This window comes from Thalassophryne amazonica, chromosome 10 (genome assembly GCF_902500255.1).
Source record: "Thalassophryne amazonica chromosome 10, fThaAma1.1, whole genome shotgun sequence".
Taxonomy (NCBI): Eukaryota; Metazoa; Chordata; class Actinopteri; order Batrachoidiformes; family Batrachoididae; genus Thalassophryne; species Thalassophryne amazonica.
The window spans coordinates 84,107,473-84,121,806 of NC_047112.1; the positions used below are offsets into that span (position 1 = coordinate 84,107,473).

General features: G+C 40.5%; 1 protein-coding gene across 1 annotated transcript in view; it reads right to left on the reverse strand.

The window, feature by feature from the left end:
* LOC117519085 (myosin heavy chain, non-muscle) overlaps nucleotides 1–14,309 on the reverse strand; it is a 35,012-nt gene extending 20,703 nt beyond the window's left edge. The window contains exons 1-11 of the mRNA XM_034180387.1: nucleotides 14,264–14,309; nucleotides 12,053–12,122; nucleotides 9,061–9,100; nucleotides 8,727–8,875; nucleotides 8,545–8,626; nucleotides 7,340–7,523; nucleotides 7,078–7,151; nucleotides 6,855–6,931; nucleotides 2,136–2,236; nucleotides 1,947–2,035; nucleotides 1,710–1,862 (exon numbers count right to left, since the gene is read on the reverse strand). Of these exons, the coding sequence (XP_034036278.1) occupies nucleotides 1,710–1,862; nucleotides 1,947–2,035; nucleotides 2,136–2,236; nucleotides 6,855–6,931; nucleotides 7,078–7,151; nucleotides 7,340–7,523; nucleotides 8,545–8,626; nucleotides 8,727–8,875; nucleotides 9,061–9,100; nucleotides 12,053–12,118 (1,015 nt within the window). The 5' untranslated portion in view covers nucleotides 12,119–12,122; nucleotides 14,264–14,309. The remainder of the gene's footprint in view (nucleotides 1–1,709; nucleotides 1,863–1,946; nucleotides 2,036–2,135; nucleotides 2,237–6,854; nucleotides 6,932–7,077; nucleotides 7,152–7,339; nucleotides 7,524–8,544; nucleotides 8,627–8,726; nucleotides 8,876–9,060; nucleotides 9,101–12,052; nucleotides 12,123–14,263) is intronic.
* Between the last annotated feature and the right edge of the window lie 25 nt (nucleotides 14,310–14,334).

Below are 14,334 nucleotides of genomic sequence, written 5' to 3' on the forward strand. Positions count from 1 at the left end.
AGGCTTCATCACGGCGTTGCTTTTTGTCCCGCGCCATGAGCGGCTCCGTCCCGACGCACGAATTCCTCTGCACGTCCAGCATGTGCGGGACGTATGAGTCACATGCTGGCATGCTTTGAAAATTTTCAGCATGCCCAAATTTTTTGGAGGAGCTCAGCTTATCAGGACGTACATCAGCAAGCTTCAGCGTGTTTCAACTTGCTCTTAACTTATAAGAAACTTACCCTTAACTTATTGAACTTATGCCATCGTTTTTAATATGGTTGGCATACGGTGGATAAATCGTCAAGGTGTGACAGAGCCTTAACTGTTATAGTACTTGCAGGTAATTTTAGACCTTCTTTGATCACCGTGGAGTCTTTGCCATTCTGGCTATTCTTTGATCCATTTGAATGGTGGTTTTCCATTTTCTTCCACGTGTTGTCTGGTTTTGTTTGCATTTTAAAACATTTGAGATCATTTTATTAGAGCAGCCTGTCATTTTCTGCACTTCTTTATATGTTTCCAATCAACTTTTAAATCAAAGTACGCTGTTCTTCTGAACAGTGTCTGGATCAACCCATTTTCAGAGCGAAATACACGGCAACCAGCATGTACAACATTTGCTGCCTTTGTCGTTAAATAAAGGCCTGTAAATAAAACCTGTAAGGGTGTAATAAGGGTCACAGAAAGAAAAAAATAGACACTGCAATTTTTTGAACTGCTGCCAAATATTCCTTTTTCTTCACTTTATGGAAAGTAATAAAAAAACTGATAATTTTTTTTCTTCATGTTTTGATTTGGAATAGAATGTGACGTGTTCCCAATGCATTTTCGTGTATGGAAATGAAAGCTATGGTATGGATTTAACGCTTTCCTCACTTTTTTAAGCACACTGGTATTATTTTGAACACTGTTTAATTTTTACAGCCCAAGTGTCTTGATGACACCTACACACTAAAAAAAATCACTCTGTGAAGCAATAAAGATAAAAGGAAACCATACTATAAAATGATTAGGAATGCCACCAAAAGACAAGCCACACCAATCCCAATAAAACCGCTCATTTTGGAGGTTTTGTGTGAGTGTTTAAACACTCACATAAAAACCTGTATGTCGTCATGAATCACTCTTTCGAATACTGTCATACTCAAAGGAAGAACTGAGATGCGCCTGTAATTTCCACATCCTGCTTGGCATCATCCTTAAAGACAGACATAACTCCAGCTTGCGTCCACTCCCTCTGGACTATTCCTGACAGCAGCGAAAAGTTCTAAAGTATAAGGTAGTGGGAAAGAAAGCTCACCAGCAGCATCCTTGAGTGTTTTTGCCATAATGCCATCCACCTCATATGCTTTGCCAGCATTCAAACCACTCAGTTTGTACACTTGCTCATCAGAAACTGGCTTGAATTTGAATCTTTCTGTACAATCTGTCAGACTGGGAGGTGTGGTAGGAAAATCACTGAATTTTTGTGGAAGCTTTTTTCTCCACATGGGCAAAGAAACTTATAAGCACAGTCCTGCACCGTATGTTCCCCTCCACACTGTGCCCAGTGTATTTGTTTGTTTGTTTGCACTTCTCTTTCCATCTTCTAACACTGCACACTAAGCTATAAAACAAATGCCTGACAGCGTGCTTTAAAAAAATATTTAACGTTAAGAGTACTGTGGAATTTGAGATCAACAGCACCAGGCGATTGTACTTTTCATATCTAAAATGGTTCTTACCAGTGTCTTTGTCATCCAGCCATGAGAGGTCATCTGAGCTGACCTCAGCCAGGCTCGGGGTTGGACTGAAATCCTCCAAGTCAGATTCTATCTCTTCTGCTTTGATGCCTCTGCTTTGGATCTGAAGTGTTGGAACCTGTGAGGCTCCTGGAGCTAAACCATGAAGACCAAATGTTAAACATTTATAACAGGCTTCAACACATGATGTAAGTCATAGAAGGAGGGAGACCGTTTTACCCAAAGTGTGTTCTGACACCAAAGCTGTGGGTTGGCGTTCTCTGAGTAGAAGACTCCTGACCTCATCCTTCACTTCTGACAAAGCTGTTCTGTTGTCACAGACACATCGCAATGAACAGTAACCCACAGAAAGGCACAGGCTAAAACCCAGACCAGCACTGTACCATATACTTGTGTTCACACATGTACCTGAGCTGGTGGACGTCTTGCTGTGCGAGAGAACATTCAGAGAGGGATTTGGCCAGATCAGAGCTGTGTGTCCTGTATCTGTCGGCCAGTCCCTCCAGACTCTGGACAAAGGAAAGGTTCAGACACAAACACTGGCTTGTATTTGGCCACATTCAAACTTAATGTCAAAGAGATGAAGACAACCTGCACATTTTTTAATTTTTTTAATTCAAGCACAGAGCTGCTGTTGTGCCTTATTATATAATCTAACTGATTTTGAGCAGGAGATCACAGACTGATGGTTCTGTCAGTTCTGTGGAGCAGGCAGATAAGTGGGTTAAAAAGCTGGACTACCAATATGTTAGCATGAAGGTGTAAATGCATACTGGCTTTGGATGGGGAAGGACCCTACGATGGACTGATATCACATACTGGAAGAGTAACAGACCCTCACCCGCATCATGCTACAGTATCCCAGGCTAAGCCCCAGAACCACTGTGCCTCAGAGCCTCTATAGGACTTCTTCTGAGGCACCACCATTACCAAGTCATTGTTGCTGTGATGATCGTATTGCCGAGTGTTGTGTTAGCTTTATAACAGATCTCAACAAAAGCTATAATTTCCACACAATAGGGCATAATCTGTACAAGTGTGAAGGTATGGAGTTCATCATCAAACAGGGTTCATTTGGGGGGGGAGTGGGTAAATAACAACAGTGGTCAACTGAAGTCTCTTGGTTCAAGTATGTCTTCATTAGATGTGTTGTCGGTCTACTCTTGAGGAAGTATCTGTGGGTAGCCACGAAGAAAGTTTCACCACTGCTCCAATTTTTGTGTCTTTGGAGATAATAGTTCTCAGTGAGCTTCACTAGAGTCCAGACCCTTATTAATGGCTATGTTGAGACATTCCGGGATATTTTATATTGCTGGAAATGTTCTATTTCTATTTAATGTAAGGCCAGCCATTTGGGGGAGGAGGGTATGCTTGTGTTTCTTTAATAGGTGTTCCTGCTCCAGCATCCAAAGACTGTTAGGTCTCAATATTTTGAGGTACTAGCCTTTATCATGCTTTGTCATGTGATAAAAGCTACTTCAGATGTTTCTAAACAGCTGTCCAGCAAAAGGCGATGTTAATCCTGGAGTCTGTTAGCTCAGCTGCATGGCAGTACCGTGTGTGTGTGTGTGTCTGTGTGCACGACGAATGTGAAGTGTTACTGTGAAGCTCCTATATTCGATGAAAATGTGCTAGATAAATGCAGTCCATTTCCCATTTAGTATTACAGACAACAAAGGATTTTTGGTAGCACTTGGACATGTAATTTTACAAAAAGCTTTTTCCAGCTAGGTCTGCCTCGTCTTACTGAACCCAATTATCTATGACATTTGGTTACTTTATTGACTGAAGAACGGGGCAGGCAATTACTTTTGCTACATAAAATTACATAGTTCTTTTTTACCTTTAATAATTGAATAATTTTTATCTCCCCTGTGGGAAATACAGCGATCAGCATGTTCGCCCATCCGTGCTTATTAGATGTGCACAGACGTACCCAATTACACCCTTATGCTAAATATGAATGCAATTGGCCGGTCGTCCGTCCATTTTCACTTGTTTGTGCAATATCTCAAAAACCCGTTGACCAAGTTCATTCATATTTAGCATAAGCGCGTATTTGCGTGATCCCCCAACACTAGTCAATTACGGTGGCCTTGAGGTCCATTTCAAGGTCACAGTGAGATATCATCATTGACACCCTTGTTAATGCGACATCTCAAGAACCAGTTGACCAATTTCATTCATATTTACCATAAGGATGTAGTTGGGTGATCACCCAACACTTAGTACAGGATGACCCCCCCCGCCCAGAATGCATAAAAATTGTAATAAATTCTACAAACATCTGGGTAAGACTATTGTTTCACTCATGTTCCCCAACATTGTTTGGTCAACCAAGAAAAACACATTTTGCCTGGAGGCCTATTTCGCCAACAAATCATACCATTTGGAGCATAATTTGGAAAGAACATGATTTTTATGCAAAGCGACCAAGATAACTGAAACTTTTGAGGAATGATCGTACACAGACTGAAGTTTAAGTCCAGCACATTTCAAGAAATTTGTTGGACTTTTGTAGGATTTATTACAATTTTTATGGGTTCTGTGGGTTTTTTTGGGGGGGGTCATCCTGTATTACTGATTTGTGGGGACCGGGGAGGGGGATATGTCATCTCCTGATGACTCTTGTTTAAAAACTGCATTAGTGTTTCCTCTTGCTTGCTTTTTTCCCCATACATTCACTTTGTACAACAAAGAAATGTGACAAATATGCAAAGATGGAGAAAAACAGGATGGAAGAAACATATTCTGGTACTGTATTGGCTTATGACTTTTTTATTAACAGCAAAATTATTATTAGTAAGGAAAGAATAATTCTTTCCCTACCTTTAAACATTGTTAGAGTAGCACTGCTGAATGATATGAACCACGACAATATCACGTAACTGAGGTTTGTCTATTAAAAAACCAAACAGCCTGCATTTTTGACAGATAAAACAGAGTTGGTTCTTCGATTAATCCGGTGCATCAAAGTTGAGCAAATGAAAAGGAGTTTGTCCTCATTATTGTAAGTTGGTAAGATACAATATGATAGCATTTATTGATGATAGCACTGATAAGTGTGAGTGTGTTAAGCTGGACTAATTCATATATACTCAACAAAAATATAAACGCAACACTTTTGGTTTTGCTCCCATTTTGTATGAGATTAACTCAAAGATCTAAAACTTTTTCCACATACACAATATCACCATTTCCCTCAAATATTGTTCACAAACCAGTCGAAATCTGTGATAGTGAGCACTTCTCCTTTGCTGAGATAATCCATCCCACCTCACAGGTGTGCCATATCAGGATGCTGATTAGACACCATGATTAGTGCACAGGTGTGCCTTAGACTGCCCACAATAAAAGGCCACTCTGAAAGGTGCAGTTTGGTTTTATTGGGGGGGATACCAGTCAGTATCTGGTGTGACCACCATTTGCCTCATGCAGTGCAACACATCTCCTTCGCATCATCCGTGAAGAGAACACCTCTCCAACGTGCCAAACGCCAGCGAATGTGAGCATTTGCCCACTCAAGCCGGTTACGACGACGAACTGGAGTCAGGTCGAGACCCCGATGAGGACGACGAGCATGCAGATGAGCTTCCCTGAGACGGTTTCTGACAGTTTGTGCAAAAATTCTTTGGTTATGCAAACCGATTGTTCCAGCAGCTGTCAGAGTGGCTGGTCTCAGCCGATCTTGGAGGTGAACATGCTGGATGTGGAGGTCCTGGGCTGGTGTGGTTACACGTGGTCTGCGGATGTGAGGCTGGTTGGATGTACTGCCAAATTCTCTGAAACGACTTTGGAGACGGCTTATGGTAGAGACATGAACATTCAATACACGAGCAACAGCTCTGGTTGACATGCCAATTGCACGCTCCCTCAAATCTTGCGACATCTGTGGCATTGTGCTGTGTGATAAAACTGCACCTTTCAGAGTGGCCTTTTATTGTGGGCAGTCTAAGGCACACCTGTGCACTAATCATGGTGTCTAATCAGCATCTTGGTATGGCACACCTGTGAGGTGGGATGGATTATCTCAGCAAAGGAGAAGTGCTCACTATCACAGATTTAGACTGGTTTGTGAACAATATTTGAGAGAAATGGTGATATTGTGTATGTGGAAAAAGTTTTGAGTTCATCTCATACAAAATGGGAGCAAAACCAAAAGTGTTGCGTTTATATTTTTGTTGAGTGTATCTATTCAGTCAGTGCATTTAGTGGGTACAAGCCAGGGTTTTTCTGAAGTCTTGGAAAAACAGAGTAAACAGAGATCTGTATAGTATGTAATGGTGCGTTTACACATAGGCAAGACATGTTACGAATGTCATATATGCATAATTCTTGGCACATTCCTGACATTCTTAACGTGACAACACATCTGAATAGGTTTTGTTTCAATGCTCATCAGCATGCTCCTGCAGGTGTTCCACCTGCTGCTGTGCCTGATGTTTGGGAAAACGAGTGAGACGAGAGCCACGTGAAGCCACACATCTGGCTCACTCCGTCTCCCCCTCCTCCTTTCTGCGCCACTCCATGGGACAGAGTCCAACTAAGCATGCAGTCACAAATTCACAAAGTTCTTCTGCTGTGGATTTTGAGGAGAAAAGTGGAGCGATCTGAACTGTTCAGCAATTGATGGTAGGATGAATATGGGGGTGTGCGTGGAGACAATTCACCTCATTCACAACGTGACAGAATGTAACGATGCGCTGTTACGCGCAATAGCGCACAACAACGCGGAACATTGTTCTTGACCGTGCGTAATGGTTCCTGATAATTGTCCAGCAACACGTGCCATTAATCATAACGCGTGGTAACAGATTGTAGCAGTTCCCGAGGACACCTGACGCCTCTGCCTCAAATCATCATAGTTGTGATCAGCGGCCAAGAATGTATACTTCGTGGCATTCTTGACTTGTTGTCGTTATGTGTAAACGCAGCATTAGCAAATCCACCACATACTTAGGGAGGATTTGCAAGCTTCATGGACAGACAAATGGACAGGGTCACTCCCATATATTCTCCAAAATTTTTACAGGTGTATAATAATGTAAAACATAAGGGTTAAGAAGTTTTGAAAGAATGCAGGAACGTAACCAGAAGGAAAGTGAAGCAAACACGTTGAGTGTTTACCTTGCAGCTGTGTTCGTACTGTCTCCTGCTCTCTCTGGCCTCTGCATGCTGGAGAAACATGTCCTCCTCCTGTCTCCCTTTCACAAGTAAACAGAACAGAAAAGCTGTGAGCGAGAGTGTGCTTGTCTTGTTTTTAGAACACAGTGCAGTCAGGCTTGCTGAAGACGTGTGCCGTCCTGCAAAACCAACACAACTGTACGATGTCTGTGTGCAAGTGACTCACTTAGCCGTGTTTTCAGTTGATCCACCTCTCTCTGTAGGTGTTCCAGCTCCTCTCGGCAGAGCTTTAAGTTGAAGCTGAAAGGAAAATTGTGATAAGACGCATATATCTTTTCTCCCCCCCCAATATCTATCTTTGTGAAAATTTTAATGTTGCCAGAACTCTTTCATATAAACAAATTCTACAGCATTTTCATGGGACTTAAAACATTTCAGCTCCAATCTTGAGGTGAACCTCTCATCGTTTTACTCCACCCCCATTGCACCTTTCGTCCAGGTTGCCTAGCGACGTGACCCTGGTGATGTGTCCTCGCAAACTGCTCAGCTCACGTTCAACCTCTCGTCTCCACTGCTCCATCCTCCTCTCTGCTCCTGGGCTTTGCCCCCTCCTTGCTTCATCCCTCTCTTGCTCCATCTCCCTCAACTCCTCACGCAGCTTGTGGACCTCCTCTGAGAAAGACAGAGATTAACCTTGAGGAAGCCATGTAGACAAGCCAGAGACTCAGGACAGAGTTGATCAGGATAAGACAAAATTTAAAAGTGCTCTATGCAGCAATTACAAGAACACCCATAACTGTAAGACGGTAACATCAAGGCATAATTAGTTTAAATAAATGAGTCCGTAGGGCAACAGTGGCCTCCGTCACCTGCAAGTGAAACTCAGCTGAAGAGTTCTGAAATTAAAACCAATTTCTATCAATCTTATTGCTTGTTGCCATTTCCTCCTCTCAGATATACTAAGACATCAAATTATGTATGTAATTATAAAATGGAAATGTACTCAAATATATTCCAAAGGAAAATCTTATTCCTTTTTTGTGCTCTAACATGAGCTCTATCACTGTGGTGGTGACATACGACTGTGACTATGCTGTCCCACTGAGCCAGCTACTTAGAGCAGATGTGTAAGGCTAATCCACTTGCTAAGATGATGGATATCTCTGATGCCAGGTTTCTGGCAGCTGACCCACCAGTCAGCTGTGCACCACTAAATCTCAGTGAGGATGCAAAGGTAGAGGAAGCAAAGCTGCTGGGATTGATGGTACCAGGGCTGAACATCTTCAGGAGGGTGGAGATGGAACCAATATATGTTTTCATTTGGGAAACAGTTATGATACCGAATAAGTATTTGTTGCACTTTTCTGAAATTCGAAGAACAAATCAAAGCATGTGTCAAATCAGCATGCAGATCCATATCAGATCTGCTGTGGTGACCCAGAGGAAAAAGGGAAAAGCCAAAATGTCAACAAATTGTCAACAATTTTTCTAAGCTCGCACTATGCACTTTGACAGTCTCTGGTAGCCTTTTATTTTTCATGGGATGTGAAAATGTGAGGTGTGACCACATTAAGCAGTTTTCAATGTGATAAATATTCATGTGTTCTAGCTGGAATTAACAGGATATTCAGGTGTTACTGTGTTTGCATATCCCAGTATAAAATGAGGCAGCTGTCACTGTGCATTAATGTACCTTGTAGTGTCTTAATGTGACACTGCTGAGACTGTCGCTCTCTTTCCATAAGATGGAGCTTCTGAGTCAGGGACTCAATTGCCTAAATTGTAGGAAGAAATTTGAAGTCTGTCACTGTTGAATTCACATAAATGTACTAAATATATGATCTTAGTTTTAAACGATTCCATGCAGACACACACCTGACCCTGTATCTGAAGCTGTGACTGGACAGCAGCCACATCTGCCCACTGCACACCCGAACTGAGGGATGAGGAAGGCTGGCAGAGACAATGGACTCGAGAAGGGTCCAAATCTAAATCATGAATTCTCTCTCTTACAGGAAACAAATCTGGACAGGAAGAAGCAGGTCAAAAGGGGAGGGGGGGTGTGTGTGTGGGAGTAAAAAAAAAAAAAACCCTAAAATAACAAATGCTGAATTGAAAGGATAATTAGTTCAATCTGCTGTCCCTTGTATTCTGATGAGTGTTAACTTCTCCTTTGAGTCATATGTGAAACCCAAAATGCGTCACCTACCATGTCCTTTAGAGAATTTCCCCGGTGAGACAAGTCTCTCCTGTGAACACATAAAAGACTGAACTTTAAAGGGCATTCTGAGCTCTAACTGTCAGAACAACTGTTACACGGAGCTGTGGTGCCACCTACAGAATGGACAAGTTAAAAGGATTCATGGTAATAGTAAACATTTGTGCACCATTAAGCTTCTACACGTTTTCATTTATTATGCCATCAGGTTAAAAAAAAGTTCAAGCTTCTTCATATTCAAATTTGTAAACTGTGCCCTTTCAAGTCACAATGACAACAAACAGCTACAGCATGACATAAATTAAAGTATTCACAGCACTTCAATTTTTCCACAGCCTTATTACAAAATGGAGTAAATTAATTTTTTTTCTCTCAAAATTCAACTCACAACACCCCATAATGACATCAAAAAAGTTTTGTTTTGGTTTTTTTTTTTGCATTTTTGCAAGTTTAATTAAAAATAAAAACTAAAAAAGAAATCATGCGTACATAAGTATTCACACCCTTGGCTCAATACTTTGGCAGGAATTAAAGCTTCAGGTCTTCTTGAATATGATGCTACAAGCTTGGCGCACCTACAGTATCTTTGGGCAATTTTGCCCATTCCTCTTTGCAGCACCTCTCAAGCTCCATCAGGTTGGATGGGAGGTGTCAGTGCACAGCCATTTTAAGATCTCAATCGGATTCAGGTCTGGGCTCTGGCTGGGCCACTCAAGGACATTCAAAGAGTTGTCCTGAAGCTGCTCCTTTGATATCTTGGCTGTGTGCTTAGGATCACTGTCCTGCTGAAAGATGAACCCCCTCTCCAGTCTGAGGTCAAGAGAGCTCTGGAGCAGGTTTTCATCCAGGATGTCCCATTGCTGCATTCATCTTTACCTTAATCCTCACTAGTCTCCCAGTTCCTGCAACTGAAAAGCATCCCCACAGCATGATGCTGCCACCATGCTTCACTGTAGGGATGGTCCCTGGTGTCCTCCAAATATGACACCTGGCATTCATGCCAAATTCAATCTTTGCCTGATCAGACCAGAGAATTTTGTTTCTTATGGTCTGAGAGTCCTTCAGGTGCCTTTTTGCAAACTCCAGGTGGGCTGCCATGTGTCCTTTACTAAGGAGTGGCTTCCATCTGGCCACTCTAACTTACAGGCCTGATTGGTGGATTGCTGCAGAGATTGTTGTCCTTCTGGAAGGTTCTCCTCTCTCTACAAAGGAATGCTGGAGCTCTGACAGAGTGACCATCGGGTTCTTGGTCACTTCCCTGATTATGGTCCTTCTCCTCCGATCACTCAGTTTAGATGGGCGGCCAGCTCTAGGAAGAGTCCTGGTGGATCCAGTCTTCTTCCATTTCCAGATGATGGAGGTCACTGTGCTCAAAGGGACCTTCAAATCAACAGAAATGTTTCTGCTCCCTTCCCCAAATACAATCCTGTCTCGGAGGTCTACAGACAATTCCTTTGACTTCATGCTTGGTTTGTGCTCTGACGTGCACTGTCAACTGTGGGACCTTACATGTAGACATGTGTGTGCCTTTCCAAATCATGGCCAATCAACTGAATTTACCCCAGGTTGACTCCAATTAAGCTGTAGAAACATCTCAAGGATGATGTGTGAAAACAGGATGCACCTGGGGTCAATTTTGAGCTTCATGGCAAAGGTTATGAATATTTATGTACATGTGATTTCTCAGTTTTTTACTTTTAAAAAATTTGCAAATAAATAAATAAATGAACTTTTTTCACACTGTCATTATGTCATTATTGTGTGTAGAATTCTGAGGGGAAAAATGAATTTTATTCATTTTGGAATAAAGCTTTTACATAAAATGTGGAACAAGTGAAGTGCTGTGAATACTTTCTGGATGCACTGCACACCTTCATGGTGGAGAAGGATTGTTCATGTATCTATCCCCTGATTTGTCAAAAGACAACTGGCTGTAAAAGTAACAATTTTGTTATGTTATACTACTAACAGGAGCACATGGGGGCCCTAAGTACTATGTACCAGAAGGAGCTGTTACCTTGCCCCCTTTTTTTTTCTCAAATAAATCTACAAACAAAATACAATGGTCCTGTGTTTTGATGCCAAGTTCAACCACCAGAGCCTGCGAGATAAATGTAAATTCTCCCACTAACGAAGTGGAGTAATTTAAAATGGCAGCTCGTATCTGAGAGGTAGGTCATTAACCATTTTGTTTCTCCCTTGGAATGTTGACTGCATAGACCACAACAAGCTAATTGGACATGTTTTCCATGCTCAAGCGCTGAGCACTTTTTTTTAGCAGTTTTTTTATGAGCAAGTTATCATCTTGCCAACTCAAGCAAGTGTCAACACTCATTTGCTTGTTCTGTAAATGATCAGCTTCGACAAACAATCAGTACTATCGTACTTTGTGTTGATCATGGGTTAACCCACTGGTGAAGATTTGTAAACAAACAGTGGGATTATCACAGTTGTGCACTAAGGCAGGAACTCACCAAAACAGCTTAGCTTTTATCTTCCATGCTCGATTGCACTTGGGCTCTCAAGGCCCAGATGTCCCAGTAGTGCTCTAATGAAAGCATATGACCCAACTTCACTGTGTTTTCTCCTCTTTCATTCAGCTCGGCTCCTCTGAAAAGAACGATGTGACTGTATACAGGCTAATGGGCGCCACCATATTGCTGTATTTGTTTAAAGCCCCCCAACTAAATTAATTTTGAATTAAAATCGAGAGGTGGGGATTAAAAGGTTGTCTACCTGGATGTATTTCATCTAGGACTCAAGGTAGTTCTGTGAAACACCAGCACATCATGCTCCCAGACTTGACTTGAATATCATAAAAAAAAAAAAACATTAATAAATAAAACAAAATTAATGTGTAAAACCTGAACAGGGCACAAACCTTTTCAGGGCACTGTAAAACTTACAATAACACTACAGTGTATTTATAACAAAGAGTTTCTTTTCTCATTTAAAATTTTTTTAAAAAGAGAAAAGCACTCACCCTCATCTTTGACACGCTTCCATCTGCCACTGACAGGACTGAGTTCAGCTGATTATCCCAGTTCATGTTACTATTTTAACAGGACAACAATGCAGAGAAAGCATCAAAATGTAATATTCTTCATTCATCAATCAACACTGACTCGTCATCCTTCTGAATAAGTGTCATACTGTCAGTTGTGCATGGCCTGACACAGCAGTTACATCTAAAACCATTGTGTCAAATGATCCAGCAACATTTGATGGGTTTTGCACTTGTTGGCATCCAAGTTAAGATCTTTGACACTCGGTGGGAGATTATATTACAGCAGGAGCAATCATTAGTTATTACGCAGCACATACAGCTGAGGTGTCAGGAAGTGGAAACTGTTAAAGCCTGTTCCACATTTACTCAGACTAGTTGCACAGCTTTCGACCATAGAACCTATCCAGGCCAATGTGGATGTCAGGACAGTGGCAGATAGTGCTGCATACTGAGCACTGTGCATGGTGTGTTGAAAAAGACGGCTGTCTTGCACAGGGACATGTGAATGTTCTTGTTTATCTTGGTGCAAAAATTAGAAAATGATGAAGAGTATTAAAGACAACAAACAGGATTCTAAAAACTTCTGTGAAGTGTGAAATTGACTATTTGTAAGAATTTTGGTCGATTACATTGAAAAATACCACTTGATATGTATAACGTTCATTACTTTTATATAATATATTCAGAAATATTTGTAAATACATGTACGCTATTTCATACTGATAAATCCATAGTGTAACAGTAAACTGAATCTTTGTTAGTTTCACTTGATCATTGCATATGACCACCGCATCAAACTGAAAACTGATAAATTTATCCAACGTGAGATCTGGTTCAAGAAAATGAACCACATCTCACTTTTATAAATGTTTGCTTAATGTTTCTTATGTGCTTTTACCACTAAGTACCTTTGTAACTTTAAATTTTTATATATTGCAGCCAGTGTTAAACTGTGTGATTTCGATGAGATTGTCCAAAATTGATATTTTAAGGTATACAAGTATTTCAGAGTGACTACCACCCCAGTTTGTTTTCTATGAATCCCTTCAATAAAAAAAAATAAAAAATTGTCATCTTTTAAAACATGTTAGCAGAGGCAATTTTGAAGACAGTTCTCTGAGTTGGACCCCGGACTAACATGAAGTACTTAAATGGTTTGTTTGGCCATGATGTCAATGTCAGTGATCAGGTCTTCGTTTTTTCCTTCCATCAGATCAGTAGCGGTGGTACGACGGCATTTTAGGGCCACATAGAATTTTTTTTTTTTTTAGACTTTGAGACTAAAGTCGTAATATTATGAGAATAAAGTTGTAATTTTAAGACTTCGAGAATAAAGTCGTAAAAAAAAATCAGAAATGCAAATCACCACCGTACGACAGTTTTAGGACCACATTGAATTTTTTTTTTTTTTTTTTTTTTGGCCTTCGAGAAAAAAGTCGTAATAATAAAATTGTAATATTACAAGAAAAAAGTCGTAATATTATGAGAATAAAGTCGTAATTTTACGAGAATAAAGTCGTAATATTACAAGAAAAAATTACGACTTTATTCTCGTAAAATTACGACTTTATTCTCATAATATTACGACTTTTTTCTTGTAATATTACAATTTTATTATTACTTTTTTCTCGAAGGCCAAAAAAAAAAAAAAAAAAAATTCAATGTGGTCCTAAAACTGTCGTACGGTGGTGATTTGCATTTCTGATTTTTTTTTTTTTTTTTGACATTGCTGTGCGTCTGTCAGGATTAATTAACACATTCATTCATTTATTTATTTATTTGCATCGCTGTAAATGTCTGCTCATATGAAAGTCAGTAGCTATCAGGCCTATTTTGTCAAAAATCAGCTTTATTCCAATTTCACTAATGTGAACTTTGGTGCAGTGCAGTTAACAATGTAGCCAGTTAAAAACCTGACGACGAGAGAAAAATATATATTCGGTCACTGCAGCAGATGCAGTTTTTTTCACAGTCGTGGAGTGAAAAAGTAAAGGATAAAAAAAAACGTATCATAGCGTAAGTGATGTAAGCTAATTCCAGTTAGCAACTGACTGTGTGTCATGATCGTCGGCAGGAAAACGACTGTCCGTCTCTTCGATAAGCAACTGTATGCACTTTTAATCATATGTTAATTATGTGATTTCCAAATAATAATTAGACAGCTAGCTAATGAAGCAAACTACTTACAGAAAACCGAGGAGTCTACTTTTAAATCCTGGACACAACAGCGTGATTCCGTAGGACGTACGCTGGAGGGC